A 27053-nucleotide genomic window follows, 5' to 3' on the forward strand; every position below is an offset into this window, starting at 1 on the left:
AATCACTGTATTGATCACTTTACTAAGTGTGTAAGTATAATTGTGACAGTTGATTCTTTTTATAATATTCCTACTGGAATATTTTGTTCCTATTGGAATAAATTGTTGTTCTGCTTCTGCTCACTTAAAACAGTTCTTAAGTCTTTATGTAACCATCTCCTGTATCATTTCTTACAGCACAATGGTATTCCATCACATTTATATACTATTATTTGTTTAGCCATTCCCCAATTCATGGGCATCCCCCTCAGTTTCCAATTCTTGCCACTACATAAAGAGCTGTTATATGGGTCCTTTTCCTTTTTTCCTTTGATCTCTCTGTGGTACGGACCAAGTGGTAGTATTACTAAGGATTGGCATCATTTTATAGCCCTTTGGGGAAAGTTTCAAATTGTTCTCCAGAATGGTTGCACCGGCTCACAACTCCATCAAGAGTGGATAGTATACCTATTTTCACACATCCCCTCTAGCATTTGTCATTTTCTTTTTCTGTTATCTTAGCCCATCTGATGGATATGAAGTACTCTCAGAGTTGGTTTAATTTGCATTTCTCTATTCAATTAAGGACTTAGAAGAACTGAAGAACTTTAGTATCAATTGTGAGGCACGGAAGACAGTGCCAAATAAAAAGAACAGTAAATATTTTTAAAACTACTTATGTTAAATTTAACAAGATGAAGCATCAACACTAACCTACCATGTCCCCTTCTGGACATTTTTCTATTCTCTTGTGTCATTTCAATGCTAATCTTTTCTTTGTCTTTTTTCTGGCAGCACTATTAACTACTCTTCTATTGCCCCCCCCTTCAGGAATGCCTTTCCCACCTGCCCCATCCCCACAGCAAAAAAATAAAAATAAAAAAAGCCCTTACTATTACCGAAATAAGTACCATGAAGCAAAATAAACTCATACACTAGTCAAGACTAAGAGTACATGTCTTATCCTCTATCTTTAGTCTACTTCCTCTATGCTGTGAGATGGGAAGAACATTTCCATTATTATCTATCTTCATTGTTTTGGTCAAAGTTAAGCCTTTCAAAGTTGTTTCCCTTACTTATTCCGCTCTTTGCCCCTTTCTTTTTAAAAAGGAAAAGCAAGTAAAAGGTATCTATAATTGCTGTTCCCACTCCTCTCTCCACCCTAGTTTTATACCTCTTCTCAATTGTTTCTTATTGAATTTAAAGTATTTCTATGTGTGTATGTATTCAACCCTTTTTTGACTAATTCAGATAAAAACAATCACCATTTTTTAAAAAATATCATTTTTCTACTATTAAAAAAAGAAAATCTCATACTGAATTTAGCACGCACATGCACACAAACAACTTATTTATGTATGTGTAACTAAATTTGTTTAAAAATTCAACTAATGGCTAAAAGATAAACTTACCAACATTTGGCGGAGAACCATAATTTACAGGCATTTCAGGTGGTCTTCCTCTATGAAGAGCAGCAAAAGCAGAGCCCTTCCAAACTGTATCCCGGCAATCTTTAAAATTAATTTTAAAGGTCAAAGGACAATGAAAGTTTTTTATAGATTTCCATAACGTTTCTTGTATTTAAAAGCCTAACGTACCCACAAACCAAAGAGATAATTTAAAATTTAAATAATGATTATAAAACATTATCTATAACAAAACAAAAAACATAATGTCTCAGTCCAAAAACTATCTTCCTTCTCATTCTTCCAGGTACAGAAGGGACAACGCTCAAGAGAAGCACTAAATACTTGAGGATAAAAAAATTTCTCTTCTGAAGGTTTTTAACAGAATCCATGAAAAGAGCAGCAACTTCAATTTGAGGCTTAGGAAAGGTAAAATAAAGGTTTGGTGAAATGAAAAAAATTCCACTGAGGTTAGTTTCTTCCCAAAAGAAAAATTATGTTTTACGTAAATGGATTCATTAATGCCATCACAATGATGATGCACCATGTGCAAGATATACTTCACAGTACTGATACAGAGCAAGTAACCTAATATGACACAATTACCAACATCTTGAAATGTAATCAACCTAGTAGACTTTGAAGCAATATTCATCCAACCCAATTATACTGGAATGCCATGTGTTGAAATCAGGAGACCAACAAAATATGAGCTGAAATGGAATATTGCTGAAAGCAGGGACAAGGATAGATAAGAACCATTTGTTGAGTCAGAAATACAGGAAACATAACTATTATGGATGACTAGGAAACAATTTTAAAAGGCTGCAGAGCAGCAGGCATTCTGCATAAAGCAAAAAGGGAAATTTGCTCTTTTTTTTAGCCAAAATGTCTCATAAAGCTAAGAGGTAATGTCACAAATAAAAACTAGCATTCGTGACTACCATCACTAATGAAAAAGAAAAAATTCAAATGGGCTCAAGGCAGAAAATCTCCAGAGATTTTCAGCTGAATTGAAACACAGGAAGTAATAATTCACTAATGTGTATATACATCATGATTATAAAATCTTTAATTAACTAAAAACCAAGAGAGATAATTGATATCCCAGCTGCAGACACTTGTTAGCTGTTTGACCTTGGGCAAATTAAATTAATTAACTTCTCTAAATAAGGGTACTAAATTCAGTGATTTCCCAGGTCCCTTCAAAACTGTAGCAGAACCAAAATTCAAGAACAGTTTGACAAATGAGATAATGGGTCAAATCTAACAAGAAGTAATTTAATAGGGGTAAAGATAAATGCCTATGTTTTTAAGGGGGAAAAAAAACACAACTGTATAAATGCAATATAGGATTTATATATTAAAAAAAATAGATGAAACTATAAGTAAGACATATGCCAAACTATTCAATGTCATTTTAGGCTATAATTACAGGAATACTGAAAAATGGAGAGGGGAAAACCACTGTAAAACACTCCAGTCAGAGATCTGGAACAAGTTAAACAGGTTAAACACATTATCATTTGAGTCCCCCAAATCTTTAAGCATCACAGAATCTAAGAGTTGGAAGGGCCTGCCTAAGTCATTTAACCCAACTCATATCTACCAACTTCCTCAAAAAGGAAATCATTATATATCAGCAGACAGCTAGTTTAAGGTAGTTTAAATGGTTGACTGTAATATTAGGGAATCAAATATTCTATTTTTAAATGAGAAAACTAAGGTCCAGACAGGTTAAGTGGCTTGTCCCTGTTATATTTTTGTTCATCCTTTGATTTCAAGGAGGACTAATGACATCATGAGGTGATATCTTTGACTTGCACATGAATTGGATTTTTAAGTGAAATACTTGTACAAAGTAGTCAGCCTCTCTTCCACAGTCATCAAAGTTCAGTGGCAAAACAAAAGTCTACTAGTAATGATCCAGGATACAATGGATGAATTTCGTATTTCAGCTATCTGACCAAGTTCTAGGTTCTCCACAGTTGCTGCTTCATTTACTTTCATTTAGGTAATGAAACAAACTGTTCTATTCCATCAGTTCCCTAGGGGGAAGTCTTCACATGCTTGAGGTAGACAACTCCCTAAGCACTGATAGGTTTGAGGCCTGTAAATTACCTGACTTAATCCATCTACCAAGACAGTTTTATCGAGGTGTGGCTGATGTACATGCAACAGCTTCTTGGAACCACAGTTGAGAGTTAGGTGAAAGGTAGACACCAAAGGTGGATGAGCAATAAAAAGCAGAACCAAGTCTTATATCAAGGTCTGACTCCAAGCACAGTGCTCTCTTTGCTCTTACATTTCAGGAAAGATATTAGAAAAGTAGAACATGTCTTAAAGACAAACTGTTACATATCAACATAAGAAATTATGTCGCATATGCATCAGTTAAAAGAAATTATGAATATGTAGTCTAGAGAAGCTAATACTTAAAATGAGGTTGGGAAAAGGAATGAGGGGAAGGGTCTTGGCTATTTACATATACACAAAGGTCTTTCAAACAGAAGAGGGATTATACTTCCCCTCTCTACAAATGAACTTAAAATACACACACACACACACACACACACACACACACACACACACACACACACACACCCCATACCTTCTGTCAATACTAAGATAAAAGAGTAGCAAGGGTTAGGCAATAAGGATTAAGTAACCTGCCCAGGGTTACACAGCTAGGAAATGCCTGAGGCCAGATTTGACCACAAGTTCTCTTGACTCCTACTGTGCTACCAAGCTGCCCCCAATGTGAGCTTCTTGAAAGGGGGGATTATCCTGTTTTTCTATTTATATCCTCAACTCTTAACACAGTAATTACACAAAGTAAGCACTTAATAAATGTTTTATTCAATTAGATATTGTTCTAAAAGGGAAAATTAGGACCAATGGGTAGAAGTTAAAAGGAATCAGATTTTGAATCAAAAAGAAAAACTAGATAATTAGGAATAACTAGAATATGGCAAAGACCATCTCACCAAAGGAATGGCTGACAGTTGTTCAATCTGTTACCTAGATGCTCATTTGCTAGCCACCAACATATGTAAAAAGAAATTAATCCTTTACCACACTAACAGGGACGGAAGGTCTCAAAGTCTTAGTGCAATTTTAAGCTTCAATAATTTCATTAATACAAATGCTGAAAACTTACCTAAAAATTATTGTAAAATTTAATTATTTACATTTCTTATACTTTTTGTTTTGGGAATTTTGAATAATAAATCTTTATTTTAATTACGTAGGGTATTCTGTCATTATGCACTGCATATACAACGCCTTCTGAATGCCACTTTCTCAGACTGGTAGATCAGCAGAGTAGGTTCTCTTACTTAAATAATTGATTTATTTCCATTTTAATCTCAATCACCTGATCGATCTCTATAGACTTTTTCTTTGCTGGAGTCATATAAAAATTGTCATACATTCACCAAAACCCTATTCTTTGGATGATCTTATGGCTAGCACTACAAATGCTATCCTTTCAGTCACAGTATAGAAGCTGAGTAAAGTTTTTACAAATTTAAAAATCAACTAAAGCTATATATACATAGCAAAACACAGTGATTATGTTGAATTTTAAGAAACATCAAAAAATTATAACTTAAATAATTAGGCTTGCAAATATTAAGAAAAATCTTAAGACTATATCTGGTACACTGGATAGAGTACTGCATCTAGAATCAGGAAGACACATCTTCCTGAGTTCAAATCTGACCTGGACAAGTCTTTTTTTTTTTTTTAAACCCTTACCTTCCACCTTATAATCAATACTATGCATTGGTTACAAGGCAGAAGAATGGTAAGGGGTAGGCAATGGGGGTTAAGTGACCTGCCCAGGGTCACACAGTTAGGAAGTGTCTGAGGACAGATTTGAACCCAAGACCTCCCATCTCTAGGCCTGGATCTCCATTCACTGAGCAACCCAGCTGCCCTCATGGGCAAAACTTTTAAAACGCTGTTTGTCTCAGTTTCCTCATCCATAAAATAAGCTGGAGAAGGAAATGGCAAACCACCTCTGCATCTTTGCCAGGAAAACTCCAAATGACATCACAAAGAGTCAGATTTGACTTTAAAATGACTGAACAACAACAGAAGTATTTAAACTTATGAAGTTATTAAAGCTTAAAACTGCACTAAGACTTTTTTGGACATGCCACATATACAACATGCATATAGTGGCACATGCCCATATAAATACAGGGATGTCAAATAGACAAAACAAAACTTAAAAGTAAATTTAACGGGGCAGCTGGGTAGCTCAGTGGATTGAGAGCCAGGCCTAGAGACGGGAGGTCCTAGGTTCAAATCTGGCCTCAGACACTTCCCAGCTGTGTGACCCTGGGCAGGTCACTTGACCCCCATTGCCTACCCTTGCCACTCTTCCACCTATAAGTCAATACACAGAAGTTAAGGGTTTAAAATAAAAAAAAAAAAAAAAAAAAAAAAAAAAAAAAAAAAGTAAATTTAACAAGTATTTTAATTTATGTTATTTTTTGTGTAATTTCTATAGATAGCTAATAAACTAACTCAGCTGACTGGTAAAGTAATTTATGCTGGGGCAGCTAGGGTAGGTAGTATAATAGCTAGAGCACCATGGCTGGAGTTGGGAGGACATGGGTTCAAATCTAGTCCCATACACTTCCCAGCTATATTACCCTGGGCAGGTCACTTAATACCATTTTCCTACCCCTCTCCCTTCTTAAATCTTAAAGGTTGTTACCAAGACAGAAAGTAAGGGTTATTAAAAAAAAAAAAAAGTAATTTATGCCAAACTAAGAAAAAGAATTTCATTCATTTTACCAGAATAGTCTTTGGAAAAGATGACCTAGTTTTGAAATAACATACATAGGGTATTAAATTTTTGGTAATGTTTAAAAGATTACTTTTTTGAAATCTTGAAATCATGATATTCAGCTATCAGATGTCAAAAGATAACCTGAACTTGAATAGCACAGAAGAAACACTTCAAACATTAAATTTAAGGAGAACCAGTGAAGATGCTAAATTGAATTATGCCTCTGTTCTACAAGTTTATAAAGTCCTCAGAGCAATGCCTTTTAAAAATAAAACTTAGCTCTTATGAATCCAACACTATCATCTTTAATTCCTTAAATTTCAAATTTAAGGCAAGATTTAAATGCATTACAAAAGGCCCAATAATATGCCATTTCAGGTTCAAACTAAAAACCAAAAATTATTTCATAATATGTCACCATTTACTTACAAATGTTTATGTTACTTCACAAGTTATACAACTTACTAAATCTATTAAATATAACCCAAAACTTCTTAAAACAAGATACCTTTTGCAGTACGTAGCAAAGACTGCCTTCCTGCACCAAGTAAAGATGTAACTCTGGAAATACAAGGTGGAATTTCTTTATCCAGTATAGGGCCAATACGCTGACAGATTTGCAACAGATGATCAGGTGCCACATGTTTATTTGACAAGACCTAATTGGGATAAAAATTTAAAGGGTATAGTCTAAGTTTAGAACTTTAATATATTTATATTTATCATATGTAGTTTGCCAAATTCAATTCTATAAATTATCTTTCTGTAAATGCAATATTGTAGTTACTTTGGATATACTTATATACATGTATCCCACAACAGAATGTAAGCTCCTCGAGGGAAGAAAATTGTTATTTTTGCCTTTCTATTTCCCATGCTCAGCAAAGCATCTAGCACATGATAATTGCTGCTTAATGAGCTTCTTGATTAACTGATACTACTTAATTTCAAGCCATCAAGCCATCATTTGTACTACTAGAACCCCTGTCTTAAGACACTTCCCTCAAATCTAGTCTTCACAGTTTTAAAATAAAGGAACAGATCCTACTTTTCTTTTAAAACAACTTTAAATAAAACACAAACAGCTTAGCCTGACATTCAAGCTCATCTAAAATATGGCTTCAATTAATCTTTCCAGAGGCAGCTGGTAGCTCAGTGGATAGAATGCTGGACCTGGAGTCAGAAGACACAATTTGAAATCCAGCCTTTAACAAACACATTAATTGTATGACTCTGGGCAAGTCACTTAATCTGTTTGCCTCAATGTTCTCAACTGGAAATTGAGGATAATAGCACCTACCTTGTAGTTATGTTGTAAGGATCAAATGAGAGTTTGGTAAAGAAATGTTTAGCACAATACCTGGCATACAAATGTTAATGTTTATTCCTTCCTTCCCTTTTATAGCTTTATTTCACATATCTTATACTTAGCCAAAATGGACTTCTCACTGCTCCACAATTTCATCCAGGTTTTCACAAACTCTGCAGTCCCCCAGAATGAGAAAGGCTTCTCAAATGGCTTTTTATCTCTGTCTGATGTCTTTTCCTTTGTCCATGGTTTTTCCAGCAGTACTACTACTTCCATAAAATTTTTCCTAACTCTTCAATTGAAGGGACTCTGATCCTACTCTGTTAGTATGTATTTAAAAGTTACTTGAGTTATATGGCAGTTATTTGTGAACATTTTCTCCCTTTACTACACCATATGCTTCATGAAGGCAAAGACTGTCTTGATATCTACCTATACATCCCAGGCACCTAATAAAGTAAGAAATGGTTGTAGAGTCATGTTAAGAATGAATGTAAACTTTACAATAATGCTATTATTACTAAAAAATGTAAATACTTCTGTTATTTGAACACTGAAAACAAAATATAAAACTGTATACTTTTCTACTGTAGCCAAATACAACATATGAAAAACTATGGGGTAATGGCAGAATGCTAGACTTCAAGTCAAGAAAACCCGAGTTAGAATCCTCCCTCAGACATTTAATACTTCTATGAAACTATGCAAAGCACTTAATATCACATCTTCATCTTGCTCATTTGTAAAAGTAGGATAATAGGAACACTTACCTCACAGACTTGTAAGGATTCAATTATAAAGTAATATACCATATAAATGTTACTCCTCTTTTTTAAAGAGAGCATGCTTTAGGAAATTTCTTTATAGAATACATATATAAGTTTAGCACTTTTAAAAAAAGCTGACCTTTTTTAAAACCTAAAGTTTCTAAAACTCAGTATTATTAGGGAAAGTCAAAGAAATTTCAGAGACCAAAGAACAGAATCTTGTACTGTTACACTTATTTTTCCCCTTGCTTCTTCCTCCAGGTAAATACCTCATTCTCTCAAAGTCTAGTGTTAGCTACTGAGACTCCCTTTCCCTTGCCCCACTCATAAAATAAATGAGAGCTCTTATGAAAGCATTATTTCTGAAATGGAGGATATTATTAACTTCTCAAGAGTATAGATATGAAGGAGCAGAGACTAGAGAAAGGAGAAGAATTCTGAAAGAGCATCTTTTTTTAAAATTATATACTCAATAACTATCACCAACAAAAATATTTAACTAAAAACAAGTGCATTAAAAAACATGCAAAATCACAAACTCCACAGTTTACAATTTGCTTAAAATTTTGTAAATTATATATAATGTGTGTGGGATGATGGGGATATGAGTTGGGATGTAAACTCTAAACGACCACCCCAGTGCAACTATCAATAATATGGAAATAGGTCTTTGATCAAAGACACATGTAAAACCCAGTGGAAATGCACGTCGGCTATGGGTAGGTAGTGAGGGGTGGTTTGGGGGAGGAGAGAAAGAATACGCATCATGTAACCATGGAAAAATTTTCTTAAAAATAAAAAAAATTATATATGTGTGCTAATATAAATATACTCAGTTTTTTGAGTTCCTTTTGGATTTGTTTTAATTGGATACTTGTTCTCTTGATTTTGTGGCTGTTTTTAAAAAATATAATCATAATATGTATTATTCTTATTCTCTTTTCTTCTCTTTATATTTTCCACTTCTTTTCCCTATATTACCAATTTATCATTTCTAATAACACTAACACAATCCATTACATTCAAATATCACATCGTCTGCAATTTCTCATTCATTGTGTTTGTGTTATTTCCAGTTATTTTGTCATTATGAACAAAGCTTCTATGAATATTTTCATATATACAGCTTTTTACCCTTTCAATAATGCTGTTATGGCCTAATCCTAGTAATGGGATCCCTAGGGCAATGAGCATGAATAGCTTTTCAGAGCTTAATATATATTTCCATTTTATTTTCTAAAAAAATTCAAAGCTGCTCTAATAATGTAATTTTGGGCCTATTTGTCCATGTTCCTATCAGCATTTAATCTGATCAACTTAACCCATCTGGTTCTCAGTTAACATGCTTTTCCTTAGACAGGCTGACACAATCTGTTGCCAAGATTACATTTTTTCCAAAACCTAGTCTTTTCAGTTTGGTTATACCCAGTGGAACTTTTGTTCCAATACCACAACCCCTCAGGAATGCAGGATTACCTTTACTGTTAAAGTAAGTGTTAAAGTAAGATTTTTTGCAGAATATTCATGATTTCTAAACCATTGTTGTCCCACCAGAAACTGTTTGGATATGTATATGCCCAGGCTTAGATCTACTACTAACTTCATGCAGGCATGTGAGGACTCTCTAGATACATATCATATTTAACTCACTGAAGGTTCTAGTCATCTCCTTAATTTCTTTCCTATTTATTTTTTGGTTAGATTTATCTAGTTCTGAGGGGAAAATTAAAGTCCCTTGTAATTATTATTTTGTTATCTATTTCCATCTGTATGGGAGTAATTAAAAAATGAAAAACTTTAAAAGCCACTAGCCCAAAAAGTAATCTAATGTACTAATAGCTTTGTTAACTTTTGAATAATGCAGTCTTATGATTAACCATCACTAATAGGTTATCCTTCAGCACTTAAAGAGATCCTTATTTTACTTACATTTTGTCTAGTGAAAATATTTTTTTGGATCTAGAAGGCTGTTAGTTCTGATTAAAATTATTGTAAATTTTTGTAAAAAGTAAACATATTAAAAGAGCACATACAAGGACATCTGGGCATCAGCAGTTGATTAGGCAGAAAGCAGCATATGGAAATAACTTACAAATTCTACTTGGCGCAGAGAAACACCTAAGTTTGAAAAGCAGTTTTCCTTTTAGAAAACTTAAAAGAGTATGGAAGAGATCAATCAACTAATAAATACTTCATACTAGCATACTGTTGGAGCTATGAATTAGTACAAGTATTTTGGAAAGTAAATTGAAATTATAGACAAAAAAATAATTAAGTTAGCCATACCCAGAAATTCCATTATTAGGCATATACCTCAAGGATAAAAGACTCACATTCACACTAAAATATTGATAAGCAGCCCTTTTTTGGGAACAAAAAAACTAGAAACAAAATAGATATCCATGAAATGGAAAATCAATGAACATATTATGGTACATAAATTTAATGGAATATTATTGCTCTGATGTAAGAAAAAATGAATATGATGGACTGATATAAAGTGATGTAGGTGGAGCCAAAAACAAAACAAAACAAAAAATCAGAAGTTAATGTTGCAAACTTAAAAAGAACAACTGGGGCCCAAGAGAAGACAATTCCAACACCTTTACATAGGTGGGAAGGTTTGATATGCAGATACACACATATATTTCATTTACTGATCTGTTTTGGTATATTTCCACTTTTCTTTTTTTTTTAAACCCTTATACTTTGGTGTATTGTCTCATAGGTGGAAGAGTGGTAAGGGTGGGCAATGGGGGTCAAGTGACTTGCCCAGGGTCACACAGCTGGGAAGTGGCTGAGGCCGGGTTTGAACCTACGACCTCCGGTCTCTAGGCCTGACTCACTCCACTGAGCTACCCAGCTGCCCCTCCACTTTTCTTTTAAAAATACTTCAGGAGAAAATTTTAAGCAATGTAAAAACAAAAGTTATCAATAAAGATTTTTTAAAAAGCATTTATTAAATAATTACCATGTGCCAGGCACTATGCTAAGCTTTGAGGAAACAAAGAAAACTTCAAAAATAGTCCCTGACTTCTAAAAGCTTACATTATAGCAAATATTAATAATATGGAAATAGGACTTAATTAATGACACATGTAAAATCCAGTGGAATTGAATACTGGCTATGGGAGTGGGGTGGAAGTAGGGGAGAGAAAGAACATGAGTCATGTAACCACAGAAAAATACTCTAATTAATTAAACAAAACCCCTAAACAAATAAATAAATGAAGGGCAAGAGCTTACATTATAAAGAAATAACATATACATATATATTAGTAGATGCAAGAATAGACGGAAAGCAACCTTAATGAGGAAGGCACTATTGTGGGGGAACCAGAAAAGATCTACTGCCCAAGGCCTCATTTAAGTTGATTCTTTAAGTATGTCAGAGATTCTACAGTCTAGATAGGTAAAAAATATTCCAGGAATAGCCAATGCAAAAGCATGATTACAAGTAATAGTTTATATATTAACATGGCCAATATAAATCAATTCAATGAAACACTTCTTAAATTGCTACGGTGTGCCACTCATGGTAAACACTGGAGACAAGACAAAAATACGCAAAAGATAGTTCCTGTGCCCAAATATATACAAAACAAGCTATATACAAGATAAATAGGAAATAACAGAGGAAAGGCACTGTGTATTGGCTCCAAGACAGAAGGTAAGGGTTTAATTAAAAAAAATAGATCAAGATTGTTGAAGATCATGATTGCTAACCCTGCTTTTTTCACTCTAGCTGAAGTATAATCAACTCTAGTCCAGCTCTTTACCTTTACTCTATGTGTCTCCCTACTTAAAAAGTGTTTCTTATAACTAGCATCCTATAGAGTTCTGGTTTTTCATTCACTTCTATTTTATGACTGAGTTCATCCTATTCCATTATGAATACTGAGTATTTCTCTCCATCCTATTTGTCCCCTGTTTATTTTTCTCTCTCTCTCTCCTTTTACTCACCAATGGTCTGCTTCTGACCACTAGCTCCCCCAATCCACCCTCCCTGCTGTCAACTCTCACTTTCCTTTATTACCTTCCCCTCCTACTTCCCTGCAGGATATAATAAAGTTTTCTATACCTAACTGAATGTGGATGTTATTCCCTCAATGAGAGTAAGGTTCAAGTCTTCCCTACTCTACCATCTTGCCTTCAGAAGTCCCACCCTACCACTTTCTAGAGATGAGAAATCCACAAGTATTGCATATCACACATATCAGATTTTTGATATGTCCATCAATTATGCTGATTCCCACCCCCACTTTTTCTTTTTCTTCTTTAAGAAATGCTATTTTTCACACAGACTTAGCTCTGCAAGGAGAGGAAGAAATACTGAAGAAAACTATGGGGATGTTTAAAAAAAGATATCAATAAAAAAAAATTGTTTTAATGTAGTGAGAAATTTCTTGAGACTTGTTTGTTGGCAGGGTTTAGATCACTAACATTAACTTCTCATCTGAGTACAAAGCAACTAGGAAGGGCTCCAAGATTTCTTGGCTCTGCAGTCTCTTCCTCTAATTGGTTGGCTTTTCCCAGAAATTCCATTTTAAGGATGACATCCAGGCCAACCATGTCTATACTTCTGACTCTTCAGATCTCTTCTACCCTTTTATGTGTGGTCTTCCTCCATTCCAATATATGCTCCTTGTAGGCAAGGATTATCTTTCTTTTTGTTTGTATTTGCATTTCCAGCACTTATTAGAACACCTGACACACAATAAGCATTAAATGCTTGCTGATACGGCTTAGTGGATCACAACTGGTGAAGCAATCAAGGGAGCTTCACTCTGATAATCAATAAGGTATCCTCAATGTCTCTCCTTAAAGAATATCCCTCTCCTGCTAGAGGTAGTTCTTTTGTTTTGTTTTGTTTTGTTTTGTTCTTGTAAGAAGAAAATTTAATTAAACAGCCTCTCCTTTGTATTAGCTTAAGAATCCCTTTAGTTCCAAACCTTGTAACTGTGAATTGTAGTAAAATAGACCCAAGTAAGAGTCTGTGCATGTGACCAGATTAAGAATGTAGTCCCAGGATAATAACTGAGTTGCAATTTAAAGTATATCGTTATAGTCATTTTAACTATATATGTGTGTGTTGTCACATTAATCATAAGTAAATCATTATATTGATCCTAAGTGTATGAACCACTGTACTCATATTAAACCATTTCATTTAAGAATTTACAGGGACCAGGCCATTCAAAAGGTCATTAAGATCAAGAGGTCCAGAAATGGACTCAAAGGCCAGGAAGTCTAGAAATAATCCCTAAGACCTCTTGGAGAACAACATGAAACCATAAAAGTGTGTGTTTAGTAATTCAGGTTCAACTGGGTAATCTATAGGCCTCTGACCCATTTCTCTGCCACAATAAAGCCAAATCTTTACCCCAGAAGGTTCTCCCAGCATCTTATTTTTATAAAAGTCTAAAGAGTATCTCATTTTCATCCAGTATTTAAAACTATCAAGGAATAAACCTTAAGTAAGCATTTCCTTGAATTTTCTATAAGCATCAATGCAAGAAAGTTATGCTTTTATCAACTGCATAGCTCAAAACCCACACATAACTTTCCACCCTGTATAGCTTTTGCCTACATTCCTCCCATAAATATTTTCTATACAATGAAGAATTAACTTGCATATATAAATGGGATAATTGGAAGAAATAGAACTATCACATCTCAATTCATTTTAGAGAATCTTAATTAAAGCAGGCACTTGAGAGTAGATAAGCTATCAAATAAATGAATTCTTATATAAAATTATAGAACATCCAGTACTGGGCAACTAGGTGGTATAGGAAGCCTAGGCCTGAAGTCAGGCAAAAAAATCTTGCTGAATTCAAATCTGGCCTCAGATACCTATTTAGTTGTATGACCCTGAGCAAATCACTTGATCCTGTTCATCTCAATTTCCTCATCTATTAAATGAGCTGGAGAAGAAAATGGGAAACCACTCCAGTATTTTTGCCAAGAAAATCCCAAAAGGGGTCGTGAAGAGTCAAACATGACTGAAAGCACTGACCCAAAACAATGAAATATCTGAATCCTGTGCCATGAACTGCTGGAATTAGGGCTTTCAACAACAACTAAAGTAGGGATTAGGAGACAGGTTCATTCTGATGAGTTTTTTGGTTTTATTTTTTGAGGAGTTTACAGGTAAAAAGATCTTTGATTAATAATTGTTTGTAGACTAGTAAAAGTTTACCACAATAGCTCAGTTACTTGGTAAATCCACCACCATAAAAACTGGGTTTTATGACTAAAAGCAGGAAAGCAACATAGATAATGATGGATAGATAATACCCACAAAAGAACAATAAGAATATGTTCCATCACCTAAATCTAAGCAACTAGCTAAAATAGCAGACACAGTATTGGATCCACAGTCAAAAAGATGTGCTCAAATCCCAACTCAGATACTTATCTGTGTGACCCTGGGCAAATCACTCAACTAATTTCTGCCTAATTTCCTTATATGTAAAACTGGTTTCCTATGAGGATCAAATGAGATTAATATTTTTAAAGCATTTTAAAAACCTTAAAAACCCATATAAATACTAGCTATTATTGACATCTGTTGTTAAAATTGCTTAATTATCTCAATGTTAGACATTCTGGAAGATCTACAGAATATAATTAATAGCAAAAAGGACACAAGCTTATGAGATGCTAGCTGTAAATTGACTAATAAACTATAGCCCTGTAAAACCCAAAGGGTAGAATGATATTTTTTTAAGAGATGAAAAAAATATCAAGAAACTCTAGTAGCTTAAGTATAGTACCCAGAAATGTCTGTTGGGTTCAGTTACAGAATTTAATATTCTTGACCCTCTCTGCTTCTGATCTCCTTCAGATTCTTCTATCCTCTGTAAAAACATGAAACTGACACAAGCTTTTAAGTATTCATTCTAAGTGAAAAATAAGAATACCAAATGTTAGAGAAACATATTAATCTAGGTAATCCTTCAATTTTTAGAAGGTCACGATTAACTAAAAATGAAGCAGCAGAAACAGCTAAGAAATACTTACATACAAAGTTCTCCAATGCAAAGTTGTATTCACTTAGTTTTGGATAAAGGAATTAGCCAAAGGTCTAGAATTAAGAGGGCCACTTAGAGATCAACACTCATTTTACATGTGAGAAAGAAGAGACTGAAAGCACAATGTTGCATACACTAGGAGGGCTGGCTGCATTATTTTTTCTGTTGCAAGGAAGGGTTCAATTGAAGGGAGGTTGTCACAAAATGACATGTTAAAAAAATCAATTGTTATTTTTAAAGCCTTCTTTAGCAAGTAAAAGTAGATCATAACTTAAGAGTAGATGGAGTCTACTGAACTAGTCACACACAATGGTCACTTATATCCTGACAGATTACTTGCAATACAAATATAATTGTTTTATGTATAAAGATTTCTGACAGACTGCTACAATATATTTTCTTATGCTTTGTCTCAACTTTTTTTGGGTCAGTAGTCCCAAAAAATACATTTCAAGGGATATTTCTTGCACTGTTTGTAAGTGTGATAGTAATGTAGGCTGAATGGTTTATCTTTACTTCTCCCAAAAGAAACTACCAGAGAAGCTGGATGCCACTAACTCAAGGAGATTAAGTAAATTAGAGGGGAGTGTAGAGCATATAGAGAAGAAAATAGAGCATATGGAGGAGGGCCAAGAGCAACTGCTGGCTTATATATAAAAATGCTAAGCATTTTAAAAAGAGGACACAGTTGAGAAAGAAATTCCAGCAAAAGAGAGAATTATTCCTCCATACTTCCTCATTTGAGACCTCAGGCAGCTTCTACTCAGAATGGTCACGTGGTTAAGTTAGGCTGACTTCCTTGGCCTACCTAGGCCACTTCCAAACTCTGCTTTAAGTAGGCAACTAGCCTATCTGGTTGCTAGGCCTTGTGGCTTGTAGCCTCATTTATTTAGCCTCTCCCTCTCTCTATTTCCCTACCTTTTACCTTCCTAATTGTAAATAAATTACCTTAAACCCGGTCCTGAGTTGGGTCTAATTTAATTACGGAATCAATCTGAATTGTTGATTCCTGGTGGCCACACTTTAAATATATATCTATAAAATACCTAAAATCTCCCTTTTACAAGTCTAACCTCCAATACAATATATGTAAATAATTTGCCCTTCCCCATTCCAGTGAAAAGTGAGTTCCTTCAAGGTATCGATTATTTGAATTGTTTCTTTTATATCCCCAGTGACTTCTATACTTCTATAGACTAGGCATTTAATATGGCATTAATAAAGCTGCTACGTTGCTCTGTAGGTAAACCTAAGCAAGTTATCATCTATCCTAGTCTCAGTAGTCATACAGAGCACTTGTGCAAGTAAGCATCAGTTTTTGCTGAATAGACCTTTAAAAAGTGTCAACATTTCCCCTTCACTCTGAAGCTCTTACAAGCTGTAAAACAATGCTTTTTTTATGAAGCAAGGTCATCTCTTTTCACATAAAAACTTTTATCCTGACTTTTCATTTTTATAAAAATCTACACAAATAATTCTATTATGGTGTAATTAATCCAAATAAAATTTATTATAACAAATCTTAATAAAATCACAAACTCATTAACAAAATTCTTTGCAATTTTCAGATTCTCAACAACTTGAAACAATCAGAAACTTTTAACAACTTGAAAAACTACAAATCCTTGCTCATATTTCTCAAAAAAAAATGATTGTCTGGAGCATTTGAAGGTTCAAAATTACACAAGGGATGTGTTTCATTGTGAGATCAAGTAGGCCTCATGAATGCTGACTCTATTATAACTTGTCCATATTAGTTAACTTTCACTTGAAAAATCATTAAGATTTTCTCATAAGGCATTTCCACTAAGTAATACCATTATTGGCATAAAAAAATATGGATTCAAATTCCACCTCTGTCATCTTGAACAAGTCATGACCTTCCTGGGTCTTGGTTTCCTCATCTGTAAATTAGGCAGTAGGACTATAGAGCAGCCCAAGTAGCTGGGGTGGAAATAATGGAAATCTTTGCTTTTGGCAAAGCAAGTATCAAAGGGGGTTAGAAGGTATTAAGAGAAAAGAGAAGTAGAATTTCTTGCTTCAGACAGACTAGTCAGCCCAGGAAGGATTGGAGATGTACAAGAATGAAATTCTAAAACACAAAACTTTCCAATAAGGAAGAAAAATGAGAATTGCCTTCAAAGATAATGTGAACACACAACTCAAGATTTTAAAAAGGAACTACAGAATATAGAAACAAGGATAAGTAATATAAAAGTAATAAAAAATATAAAATATAAAAAAAAGTCAGAAATGCTCAAGCCCAGAATGAGTTGAGGCTGACAAAAGAAGCCAACTACACAAAAAAGGGTTTTGAAAAAAAACTATACTGGAGAACAATAAAGTAACATGCTTGACCAATGACCCATGACAATAAAGGGATAACTGCTAAATTTTTATTTTGTTTTTCTCTACAAAAAATATCCTTTACACTAGAAATGACCAAAGAACCAAAATTACTTAACAAAGGGCTGAAAACCAAGATAAATAAGGAAATAATGAGAGTACTTAAGTTGCCCTTTATTCTTGGGTCATGAACAAATTTAACTGCTAAGCTATTCTTAAGTGACATTTGAATCTTTGGAAAATCATTCTAGGAAGGACTATTAAAAAGATAATTGGTTGGGGGCAGCTGGGTAGCTCAGTGGAGTGAGAGTCAGGCCTAGAGACAGGAGGTCCTAGGTTCAAACCCGGCCTCAGCCACTTCCCAGCTGTGTGACCCTGGGCAGGTCACTCAACCCCCATTGCCCACCCTTACCAATCTTCCACCTATGAGACAATACACCGAAAGTACAAGGGTTTAAAAAAAAAAAAGATAATTGGTTAATATCTAGAAAAGAGTGATTATAAAATATCAGCACGACTGCATCAAAAACATGTCACATAAGGCTAGTTTCATTTTCATTTTAGATAAGATCATTAAATTAATAGATGAGGGGAATGCTGCAAATATAGTTTTTGTTTGTTTTTTTTTTTAAACCCTTAACTTCTGTGTATTGGTTCCTTGGTTGGAAGAGTGGTAAGGGTGGGCAATGGGGGTCAAGTGACTTGCCCAGGGTCACACAGCTGGGAAGTATCTGAGGGCGAATATAGTTTACTTAGATTTTACTGACACTTTTGATCAAGTATCTCTTATAATTCTTGCAAAGAAGGAGAGGTATAGATTAAATAAGAAAACCATGGCTGCTAGGCATTGGAAGAAAGAAAATTCAAAGATAACTAAGCTACTGTAAGTCCCTGGAGTGACTTTTGATAAAACTGATTATGTAAATGTAATAGAGACTGAAAAAAAACAGATATATGCAAATATTATGAGATCAGATGATCTCTTACTTCTTTTTTGTAATCCCACAGCACCTTGTACATAATAGGTATGCAATAAAAATAAACATCTTTATAATGAATGGGGGAAAAAAAGGATTCAGAGCTGACTAGATGCCCAAATTCAAAGAATGGTTATTAGTGGCCAAAACATGGAGGTCTCCAATAGAGAATATTAGCCTGATGTTGTGCTATTTAAAATTTTTAATAATGACAAGCATAAAAACATACAATGCTTATCATATTTGCAGATGACAGAATTAGGAGCAATAGCTATCACACTGGCAAATGGGTTGCAGAAAGATCTTTATCCACTAGATCACTGAGGTCAATATAAAGTAAAATTCAATAGAAAAAAATGAGCATAAAAAAAACTCCACAAGTACAAAGTGGGGGAGATATTATGAATGGATAGCAAGTGTTTTGTGAAAAAGATTTAGGAGTTCACTTTAGCTTGGTCTCAGTTAGCAGGGTGATATGGCAGCCAAGAAAGTTCATGCCATCTTGGGCTGCATTGAAGGGAATAGGTTTCAGGAACAGGAAGCTGAGAGACACGCTGCACTACACCTTTTGCACATTTGTGGAATATTGTGTTGTTTGTCAAGAGTATAAAGGATATTAATAAATTGGGAGTTTCGGGGCAGCTGGGTAGAGCTCAGTGGATTGAGAGCCAGGCCTAGAGATGGGAGGTCCTAGGTTCAAATCTGACCTCAGACACTTCCCAGCTGTGTTACCCTGGGCAAGTCACTTGACCCCCATTACCTAGCCCTTACCACTCTTCTGCCTTGGAGTCAATACACAGTATTGGTTCCAAGATGGAAGGTAAGGTTTAAAAAAATTAATAAATAAATTGGCAGTTTCTAGAGGAGGGTATCTAGGATGGTAAATGGCTTTGAGTCAATGACATATAAGAATCAGTTGCAAAACTGTATTTAGCTTCAGAGCTGTGCACAAATGTCTGAAGAGATGTTTTATGGAAGAGGAATTAGATTTGTTCCAATTGGCCTAAGAACAGAAACAATGAGTAGATGTTAAAATCTAAGTATAAGTATGACATCAGAAAAAACTTACAAATTCAAGCCATTCAAAAGTAGAATACATGCTGCCCCAATAAGAGATAGTTTCACATCTCATTGGAAATCTTCAAACAAAGGCTGGACTTGCTGATTTCATTATAGTAAGATTCCTTTCTATTATAAGTTTGGGGATGATTAACTTATCAAGTACATGAGGACCCTTTCAAATCTTAAAATCTGTGTTTATGTAATACAGATTTTCTCAAGGGAATGTCAAGGTTGGGGGGGGTTGTTTTGTAGATTTTTTCCCCTGAGGATGAAGGAGATGTCACCTGTCTATAGCTAATGGAGAGAAATAATAAGAGGAAATAAAAATTGTAAACTCCAAGAATAGGAACAAAGACACAAGTAGAATTGGTCTTAGCAAGAAGGGCCACCTCTTCCTCTTAGATTCAATGAGAGAATAGAAATGATAGAAGGTTTTTGATAGGTAGCTCAGGGAATTAAAGAAAGCTATAACAAATGATCCCAATTTTTGGAGGTCACACAATGAAAGAATTTACAGGTAGTATGGCATAGAAGAATGCAATTTTGTAGCAGTAGCTGTAAAGAATCAGGCAAGGGAAAAAAAATAATTTATATGTTCTAGTGAGGGCCCTTTATATTTTTAGTGGTACAGATTATAGTTTTCTCTACCATCATTTACCAGTAAGCAAGTAGAAAAAGAAACTGGTCAAAATTAACCCAAGGTTGTTTTTTAGCAGGCAATGACAAGCAACTTGATTTGGGGAACAAGCAATTTCAGTCTGGAACACATGGTTTTTTTAACTGTATGGTCGAAACAATGAAGAGAATAAAGAGGTTGGAGTAAGAAAGATGACTTCAAAATTACTGGTGTCTTGGTTTTGAAGAATAGAATTGGGAAAATGGAAGCAGAAATAATGGTAGAAGAGAATGGAATCAGAGTAATTTCAGAGTTCAAGATAGTTTAGATAAAATGAATGATGAGAACAAGGATATAACCATCCTTGAGGATAAATGTAGGGGAATTATGGTCATAAGACTTGAGGTTAATTAACCAGGAGGCCAGGGTGTTTGACAGGACATCATTTTTTACACTTGTGTCCCCAAATCTGAGAGCAGCTTTCAAGTTATAGTAAAAGATTGTAGGTCATGTACTGAATTCCTTGAAAAAATGAAGTAAATGGGGGAGGGGAGGTTAGGATCCTTATAGATAAAAAGGAACTAAATTAAGATGATATAGTCCAATAGAGTAAATCTTAAAGAGACATAGAAGGAAAGCTGGGTAGCTCAGTGGATTGAGTCAGGTCTAGAGACAGGAGGCCCTAGGTTCAAGTCTGGCCTCAGACACATCCCAGCTGTGTGATCCTGGGTAAATCACTTAACCCCCACTTCCTAGCCCTTACCACTCTTCTGCCTTAGAACCAATACACAGTATTGATTCTAAGATGGAAGGTTAAAAAAAAAAAAAAAAAAAAAAAGACTGGCAGACAAATGGTTTGGAAATGTTACTAAGGAGCATATTATTGGAAGCAAATTTCTCTCTCCATTATGTTGCTTTTTTTAACGTCTTCTCTCAGTGACCTGGAAGCCAAACACCATTGATTAAATTCAAGTATAGATAAACCCTCTGAGAAAGTTAAAGAAACAAGAAATCAAGAGACAGGAAGCTAATTCCATAGGCACTGCCCCAGCAAATTAAGAAACCATGGTTGGTTCCTGAGATGTGAAATGTGAAATTTAGTGGGTGGAGAAAAGAGCTTATAAGGTCAGACCAGGTGCCTGTCATGGAGAACTGAAGGAACCCTTATTGGAGTTTAGCCACAGGCCCATCATGGCAGCCAATAGATTAGAAAGTTAAGTATCTCTCTACTTCTTTCCTACCTTTCCCTCTCTTTATTACTACCATTACTTTGATTTAATAAAGTTATTAAACTACTATTGGCCTCGTAATTTTAATTATTACAGTTTGGTGATCATAAAAGTTTGATGAGTGCTCTAATTTTCTACATATTCTTTACTTTTTACTCTCTCTAAACTATTCTTAAGTCAGTTTGTTAGTAGCTAAGTCAGATTAGTCCTCTTCTTGGTTCATTGCATAAGGGGGCACCAGAGAACATAAGATACGTCTTCTAAGAGAAACTAAGTTTCTTCAAGTTCTCAAAAGGACAAAAAAATCTAAAATAGTTTTCTCTCCTCTTCCTTATCTCACATGCCTTCTCCTACAATCTGCTTCTTTACCTATCTCACATGAAGTAGTACCTGCCCTTCTCCATGGCAAGGAAAACCTACTCTCTGAGCATGAAATTTTAGTCTATCCTTTTCCTAGCATACTGACCCCTATCATCTCCATCCTCTCACCTACTTTACTATCTCCTTGACTTTACTACTGTCTATGTTTCCTTTCTCAAAAAACCTTCACTTAATCCATCCATCTCAATTATCTCATGTATCTTCTTCCTTTTTATGTCTAAACTCCTGGAAAAGGCTATCTACAATAGTTCCCCTCCAATTCCTTACATCAGAAGTGGCACGGTGAATAGGTATCAGGAAGACGATGTATGAACCTGAACAATTCACATAACCTCCATACCCTCAGTTTCCTATACTATAAAATAGAGATAACAATAGTACTTACCTCTCAGGGTTGTTATAAGGATCAAATATCTGTAAATTACTTACCAAAACCCAATATATATATAGTAGGTGCTTAATAAATGCTTGTTTCCTTTCTTCCTTTTTTTCCTCCCTCTCTTCATAATTCTCTACAATCTGATTTTCCAACTTATTCAATTTCCTGAAACTGCTATCGCCAAAATTATCAATGATTTCTTAGCTGCCAGATCCAATGGTCTATTCTCATCCTTTTGACTTCCCTGAAGACTTTAACATTGATCATTCTCTTTTCCTTAATGAAGTTTCCATGACACCTCAATGCCAGTTCTCCTCCAATCTCTGTGAAACTGGCTAGTCCACAGTTCTCTTCCATAGTCTCTACCACCTAACAAGTGTTTTATCTCCCTAGTAGAATGTACATTCCTTGATTGTGACTATCCCACTTTTGCTTTTGTAGCCCCAGTATCCAGCCCAGATTCTAACACTTAGAAGGTATTTAACAAATGTTTAATGGATTTTGGGGGGGTAGTGGGGTGCCGAAGGGAAGCTTTCTCTCTTAGCAGATCTGTAAATCTGAATCTCAGGATATAGATGGATAAAGTGAAAATTTGGTAGCCACAAGAAGGAGAAGGGTGAACTGAATATGGCTCCTACCTTTAAGGGCCCAATGAGATGGAAGTATGAAAGAAACCTGTTATCTTTCAAACAGCTGGAAAAACAAATAGGTCCTCTGAGACCTAAATGAACTTATATTAAGCATCAGTTCTTTTCCTTTTCCACATTGGCAGGAGATGATGCAGTCAGAAAATATACTACTGTCTGTGAAACATGTCCTTGATTCCTACTTTGACTCACTGCTAGACTCTGATTTCTGAGTGAAGTCCAAATAACAAGAAATCTAGTAACTGATTGACAGGTGGTTGCCAAAGTGTTATTACTTTTCTCAAACAATTCAGTGAACAAGGTGGAAGATGTGTCCTCCAGGTGTAGTAGTTATGACCCAGAACAAGATTTCTAAATCTAGTCCTTTGGTGCAAAGTGATAAGTAAAGATTACAGCAGAATCTTAACTTTTTGGGTCATAAGATTTTTTTAGGGAGAATCTTGTGAAATCATGGACCTCTTCTCAAAATACTATTTTTATTAAAATACAATTATCAAATTAGTTCAAAAACAAATTCACAAGCTCCAGATTAAAGAATCTTTAGTTAGAATATTGTTCAAGAGCAAAAAAGATAGTCTCCCAAAAATTAACAAAAAAAAAAAAAATCCAATTTTGTCCCTGAAAGAAGTTGGAGTCCAAGTTTTCTAGGAGTCTAGATAGAGAAATGAATAAAGGAGGTTCCTGGGAAGGAGCTTTGGTCATAATGAACCTTCTTGGATTTTCTAGTTATTGTAGGATGTCAGACTACATACAGATGGTTTATACTCTTAGGGAAGATTCCAAAGCAATAGACTGGGAGGAGGGTGAGAAGCTAAAAAAGGGAATAAGATAAAGGTAGGCCTCAAAGGCAATCCCTGAGCAATAAAAAGCACATTTCACCTCATGTTCCTAATAGCAGAGCTATAGCTAACACCTCCTGTTTCTCTCCCATTTCCTTAACTGTGAAATGGAGAAACCTACTTCAAAGAATTGTTGTGGGAATCAGAAAATATTTGTAAAAAGAGCTTAGCATTGTGCTTCACACATTCCCTCACAGCAAAAAAAGACTAAGCAATTACAACTTCCTACAGTCACAAGCAAATAATCAAACATAACTTCACTAACAACAGAAACAGGTAAAACTACTAAGGCAGAATAAAGTATACATCTTCAAATATGATTATTATATCAGATTTTTTTTCTTAATTTTTCTTTGTATTAAAGGAAGAGTCAATTTGGAAAAAGTATAAAGTTAAAATGACTGATATAAAGACAAAAAGACATCAATGAAATATTTTTTAAGAAAGACTTCTTATAGGTGATTCACATGGGGAGAAATGACCAGAGATTAAATCTATTTCCCCAAATAGTTCTTTTAAATATTTAATTCTAAGTTATTTTCTAGGAATTTCTCCCTCACTCCCCCCAAAAAAACCTGACAACTTTCCCAACATAAAGCTGACTCTGCGGTTCAGTCATTTTAATCAAGTCTAACTCTTTGGGCATTTGGGTTTTTCTTGGCAGAGATACTAAGAATATGCCCACAGTCACACAGCTAATAAATGTCTGAGGCTAGATTTACACTAAATAAGATGAGTCTTCCTTCCAGGCCCAACATTCTATCCACTGCACCACCTAGCTGCTACCCAAAGCTGACTAAACTTAAAAAGGAGAAGGAAAAAAAACAAAAACAAAAACACCCTTGCCTTCTATCTTAGAATTGATATTAATGTTGATCAGAAGATCAGTAAAGGCTAGGCATTTGGGGTTAAGTGACTTGCTCAGGGTCATACAGCTATCAGGAAATATCAGAGACCAGACTGGACCTCCAGTTTCCAGGCCTGGTTCTCTATCCCCAGAGCCATCTAACTGGCCCAGACTGACTATTCTTTACAAGAATTATCTTATTCTCTCATATATAAACTACTTAGCACCAACAAGATGTTCCAAACATATAATGTGGTGTTGTGATCCTGGCCATATCCTTAGCAAGGATAACGGAGTGGTTTGCTAATTCCTTCTCCAATAGACTAATAAGGCAAACAGAGGTTAAGTGACTTGCTAATATGTGAACCTAAGATTGTGCAGGCACATAAACTTCATAATTTAGTGCTACTTAAGTGCCAATATCTCAAAATAAGGAATTGAAATTCCTTAATAAGGGAAGAAAAGAAAAAATATAATCTAAAACTTTAATCTTTAATTATGCTCATTAAAGGCATAAAATGTAGCATTACAAAGAAGTCAATTTTCAGTATCCTACCTTCTAGAATCTTCACAAAGGAGTTAAAATAATGCCAAGAATGTTAAACAGATATACTAATTATTCCCCAATTTTAAGGTCCAGAACTTCTACTAGTCAATGAACAGCTAAGAATAGGTAAAGATACATGAGATAATGGCCAAAGTTCCACTATCAAAATGCCAATAAAACCACCTAAATGAATATATACATACAAACCACCTACAAATTCAATTCACAAGTTTTTTTTACTGAATTACCAAAACAAACACTCAACTAAAATGACAAGAGGAAACACATTTCAGAGAAACTGTAGTTTATATTTTAGCCTATGTGTACTAAATTTTCGGTTTGTTTAAAAAGGTAGGGTTTTTTTTTGGGGGGGGTAAGATTTAAAAAATAAAAAACTGATATGTATGTGTGTATATATATATATATACACACACACATATATATATATAAATAAACAGCAAAATCTCACCAAGTCTTCATATTTCCAGTCATATTCATTGCCTTCCCAATCCAGTCTCTTCGGCAACAACTAGAAAAACAAAACGCACATATATCACTAAAATTTCGATTTGGGACAACCTGATAAAATGAGTTAAAAAGAGAATGAACTACTCTCTGGACAAGAAATGGGGGAGGGGACACAGCAGGGTAGGGAGAGGGGCGGGAGAGAGAGAGGATAGAAGAAAAGTACAGACCTGGTACTGTTCCAGTTCCTGCACCAGCACCTGAAGTAAACAAGATACTCAAGTTAGGAGACTGGGGGGAGAAAAAATAAATTTTAGGGAAGATTCCTTCAAAACATCTCCACCTCCCAATACGAAGAATGGAAAAGATGCAGCAAGAAATGCAACCGCCCAGGGTGGGGGGGAAAGGTGGAGAGGGATCCGCCGCCTGTCCCCTTGACTCACCTGGGCTGCTCTCCGGCAAGGACCGGCAGACAAGTACCGAGCGATGAGGAAATAGAGTTCTGCGGAAAGAAGAGAAAACCAGAGCTAAGCCGGGCCGGAGATTGAGCGCGCCGGTTGGGGGTAGAATTACAAGGAAAACGGTCAGCCGCAGGGAAAGGGACTGTAAAGAAGCCGACCGGGGAGCTCCAGTCACTAGAAGTGTAAATGGGAACTCCCGCCTCCTCTTACCCGACTCAATGGGAGGCACAGGATGTCTGGAAGCCGAGCGTTCTGCCATGACCCGTGAGGGGAGGCTGAAAAAGGTGAAGGACTGCCGTAGGCCGCGGTAGGGCCTAACGGAGATAATCACTTTAGGGTCCAGCCCTCCCCCTCCTCCTAACTCCGACTCTTTCCTGTAGCCATGCAGCGTAGCGACCTCACGACGTCGTGACGTTTCCGACGCTGATGACGGCGTAACCGCCGCAGTCAAAGCGGCTGAGAGAGAAAAAAGTAGTTCTAGTTTTGAAGTACTTGGGGGAAGAAAAGCAGTGACCAAACCCTCTACTTGGATGTAATAGCGACTTCTTTTTTAGTAATAAAAGCATATTTTAGGATGTTGGGAAAATTTTTTCTTTTTAGCTTCCTGCCCTGGAAAATAGAAGGAGATGAGGTAGGACAGACAATTTTGGAATCAGTGCGCGCGTGAAGAGACTCCTCCTTGTCTTCAGCTGTAGGTGGTAGTGCTGTTGCTTGGACTGAGCCAGAAGTGCTGTATGGGTGTTTGTCGAAAAATTGGTGTTCGGAATCTGGAGAGCGCCGTTTCCATTAGGTTCTCGAAGTGGGGCAGGTGTAAGGGTAACTCTGGTCTTACCGAGCCTCTTTTCCCAAGCAGTTGGTGGAAGGAGCATTGGAACGAAGTTTGCTGACACGTGACATACCGCGTGACTATCCTGACCTAAATGGGTACGGAAATTCAAAATTGAAAACCTTCCTG

At 35.5% G+C, this 27053-nt stretch overlaps 1 protein-coding gene across 2 annotated transcripts in view; it reads right to left on the reverse strand.

Moving 5' to 3' along the window:
* The window catches only part of BRWD1 (bromodomain and WD repeat domain containing 1), a 172902-nt gene extending 146512 nt beyond the window's left edge, over nt 1-26390 (reverse strand). For both annotated transcript variants that reach the window (XM_044670302.1, XM_044670303.1), the window contains exons 1-6: nt 26309-26390; nt 26081-26139; nt 25868-25897; nt 25642-25701; nt 6698-6848; nt 1392-1490 (exon numbers count right to left, since the gene is read on the reverse strand). In XM_044670302.1, the coding sequence (XP_044526237.1) occupies nt 1392-1490; nt 6698-6848; nt 25642-25701; nt 25868-25897; nt 26081-26139; nt 26309-26357 (448 nt within the window). In that variant the 5' untranslated portion in view covers nt 26358-26390. The remainder of the gene's footprint in view (nt 1-1391; nt 1491-6697; nt 6849-25641; nt 25702-25867; nt 25898-26080; nt 26140-26308) is intronic.
* Nucleotides 26391-27053: the final 663 nt, after the last annotated feature.

The sequence above is a fragment of the Gracilinanus agilis genome, chromosome 3, assembly GCF_016433145.1.
Source record: "Gracilinanus agilis isolate LMUSP501 chromosome 3, AgileGrace, whole genome shotgun sequence".
In the NCBI taxonomy this organism is placed as follows: Eukaryota; Metazoa; Chordata; class Mammalia; order Didelphimorphia; family Didelphidae; genus Gracilinanus; species Gracilinanus agilis.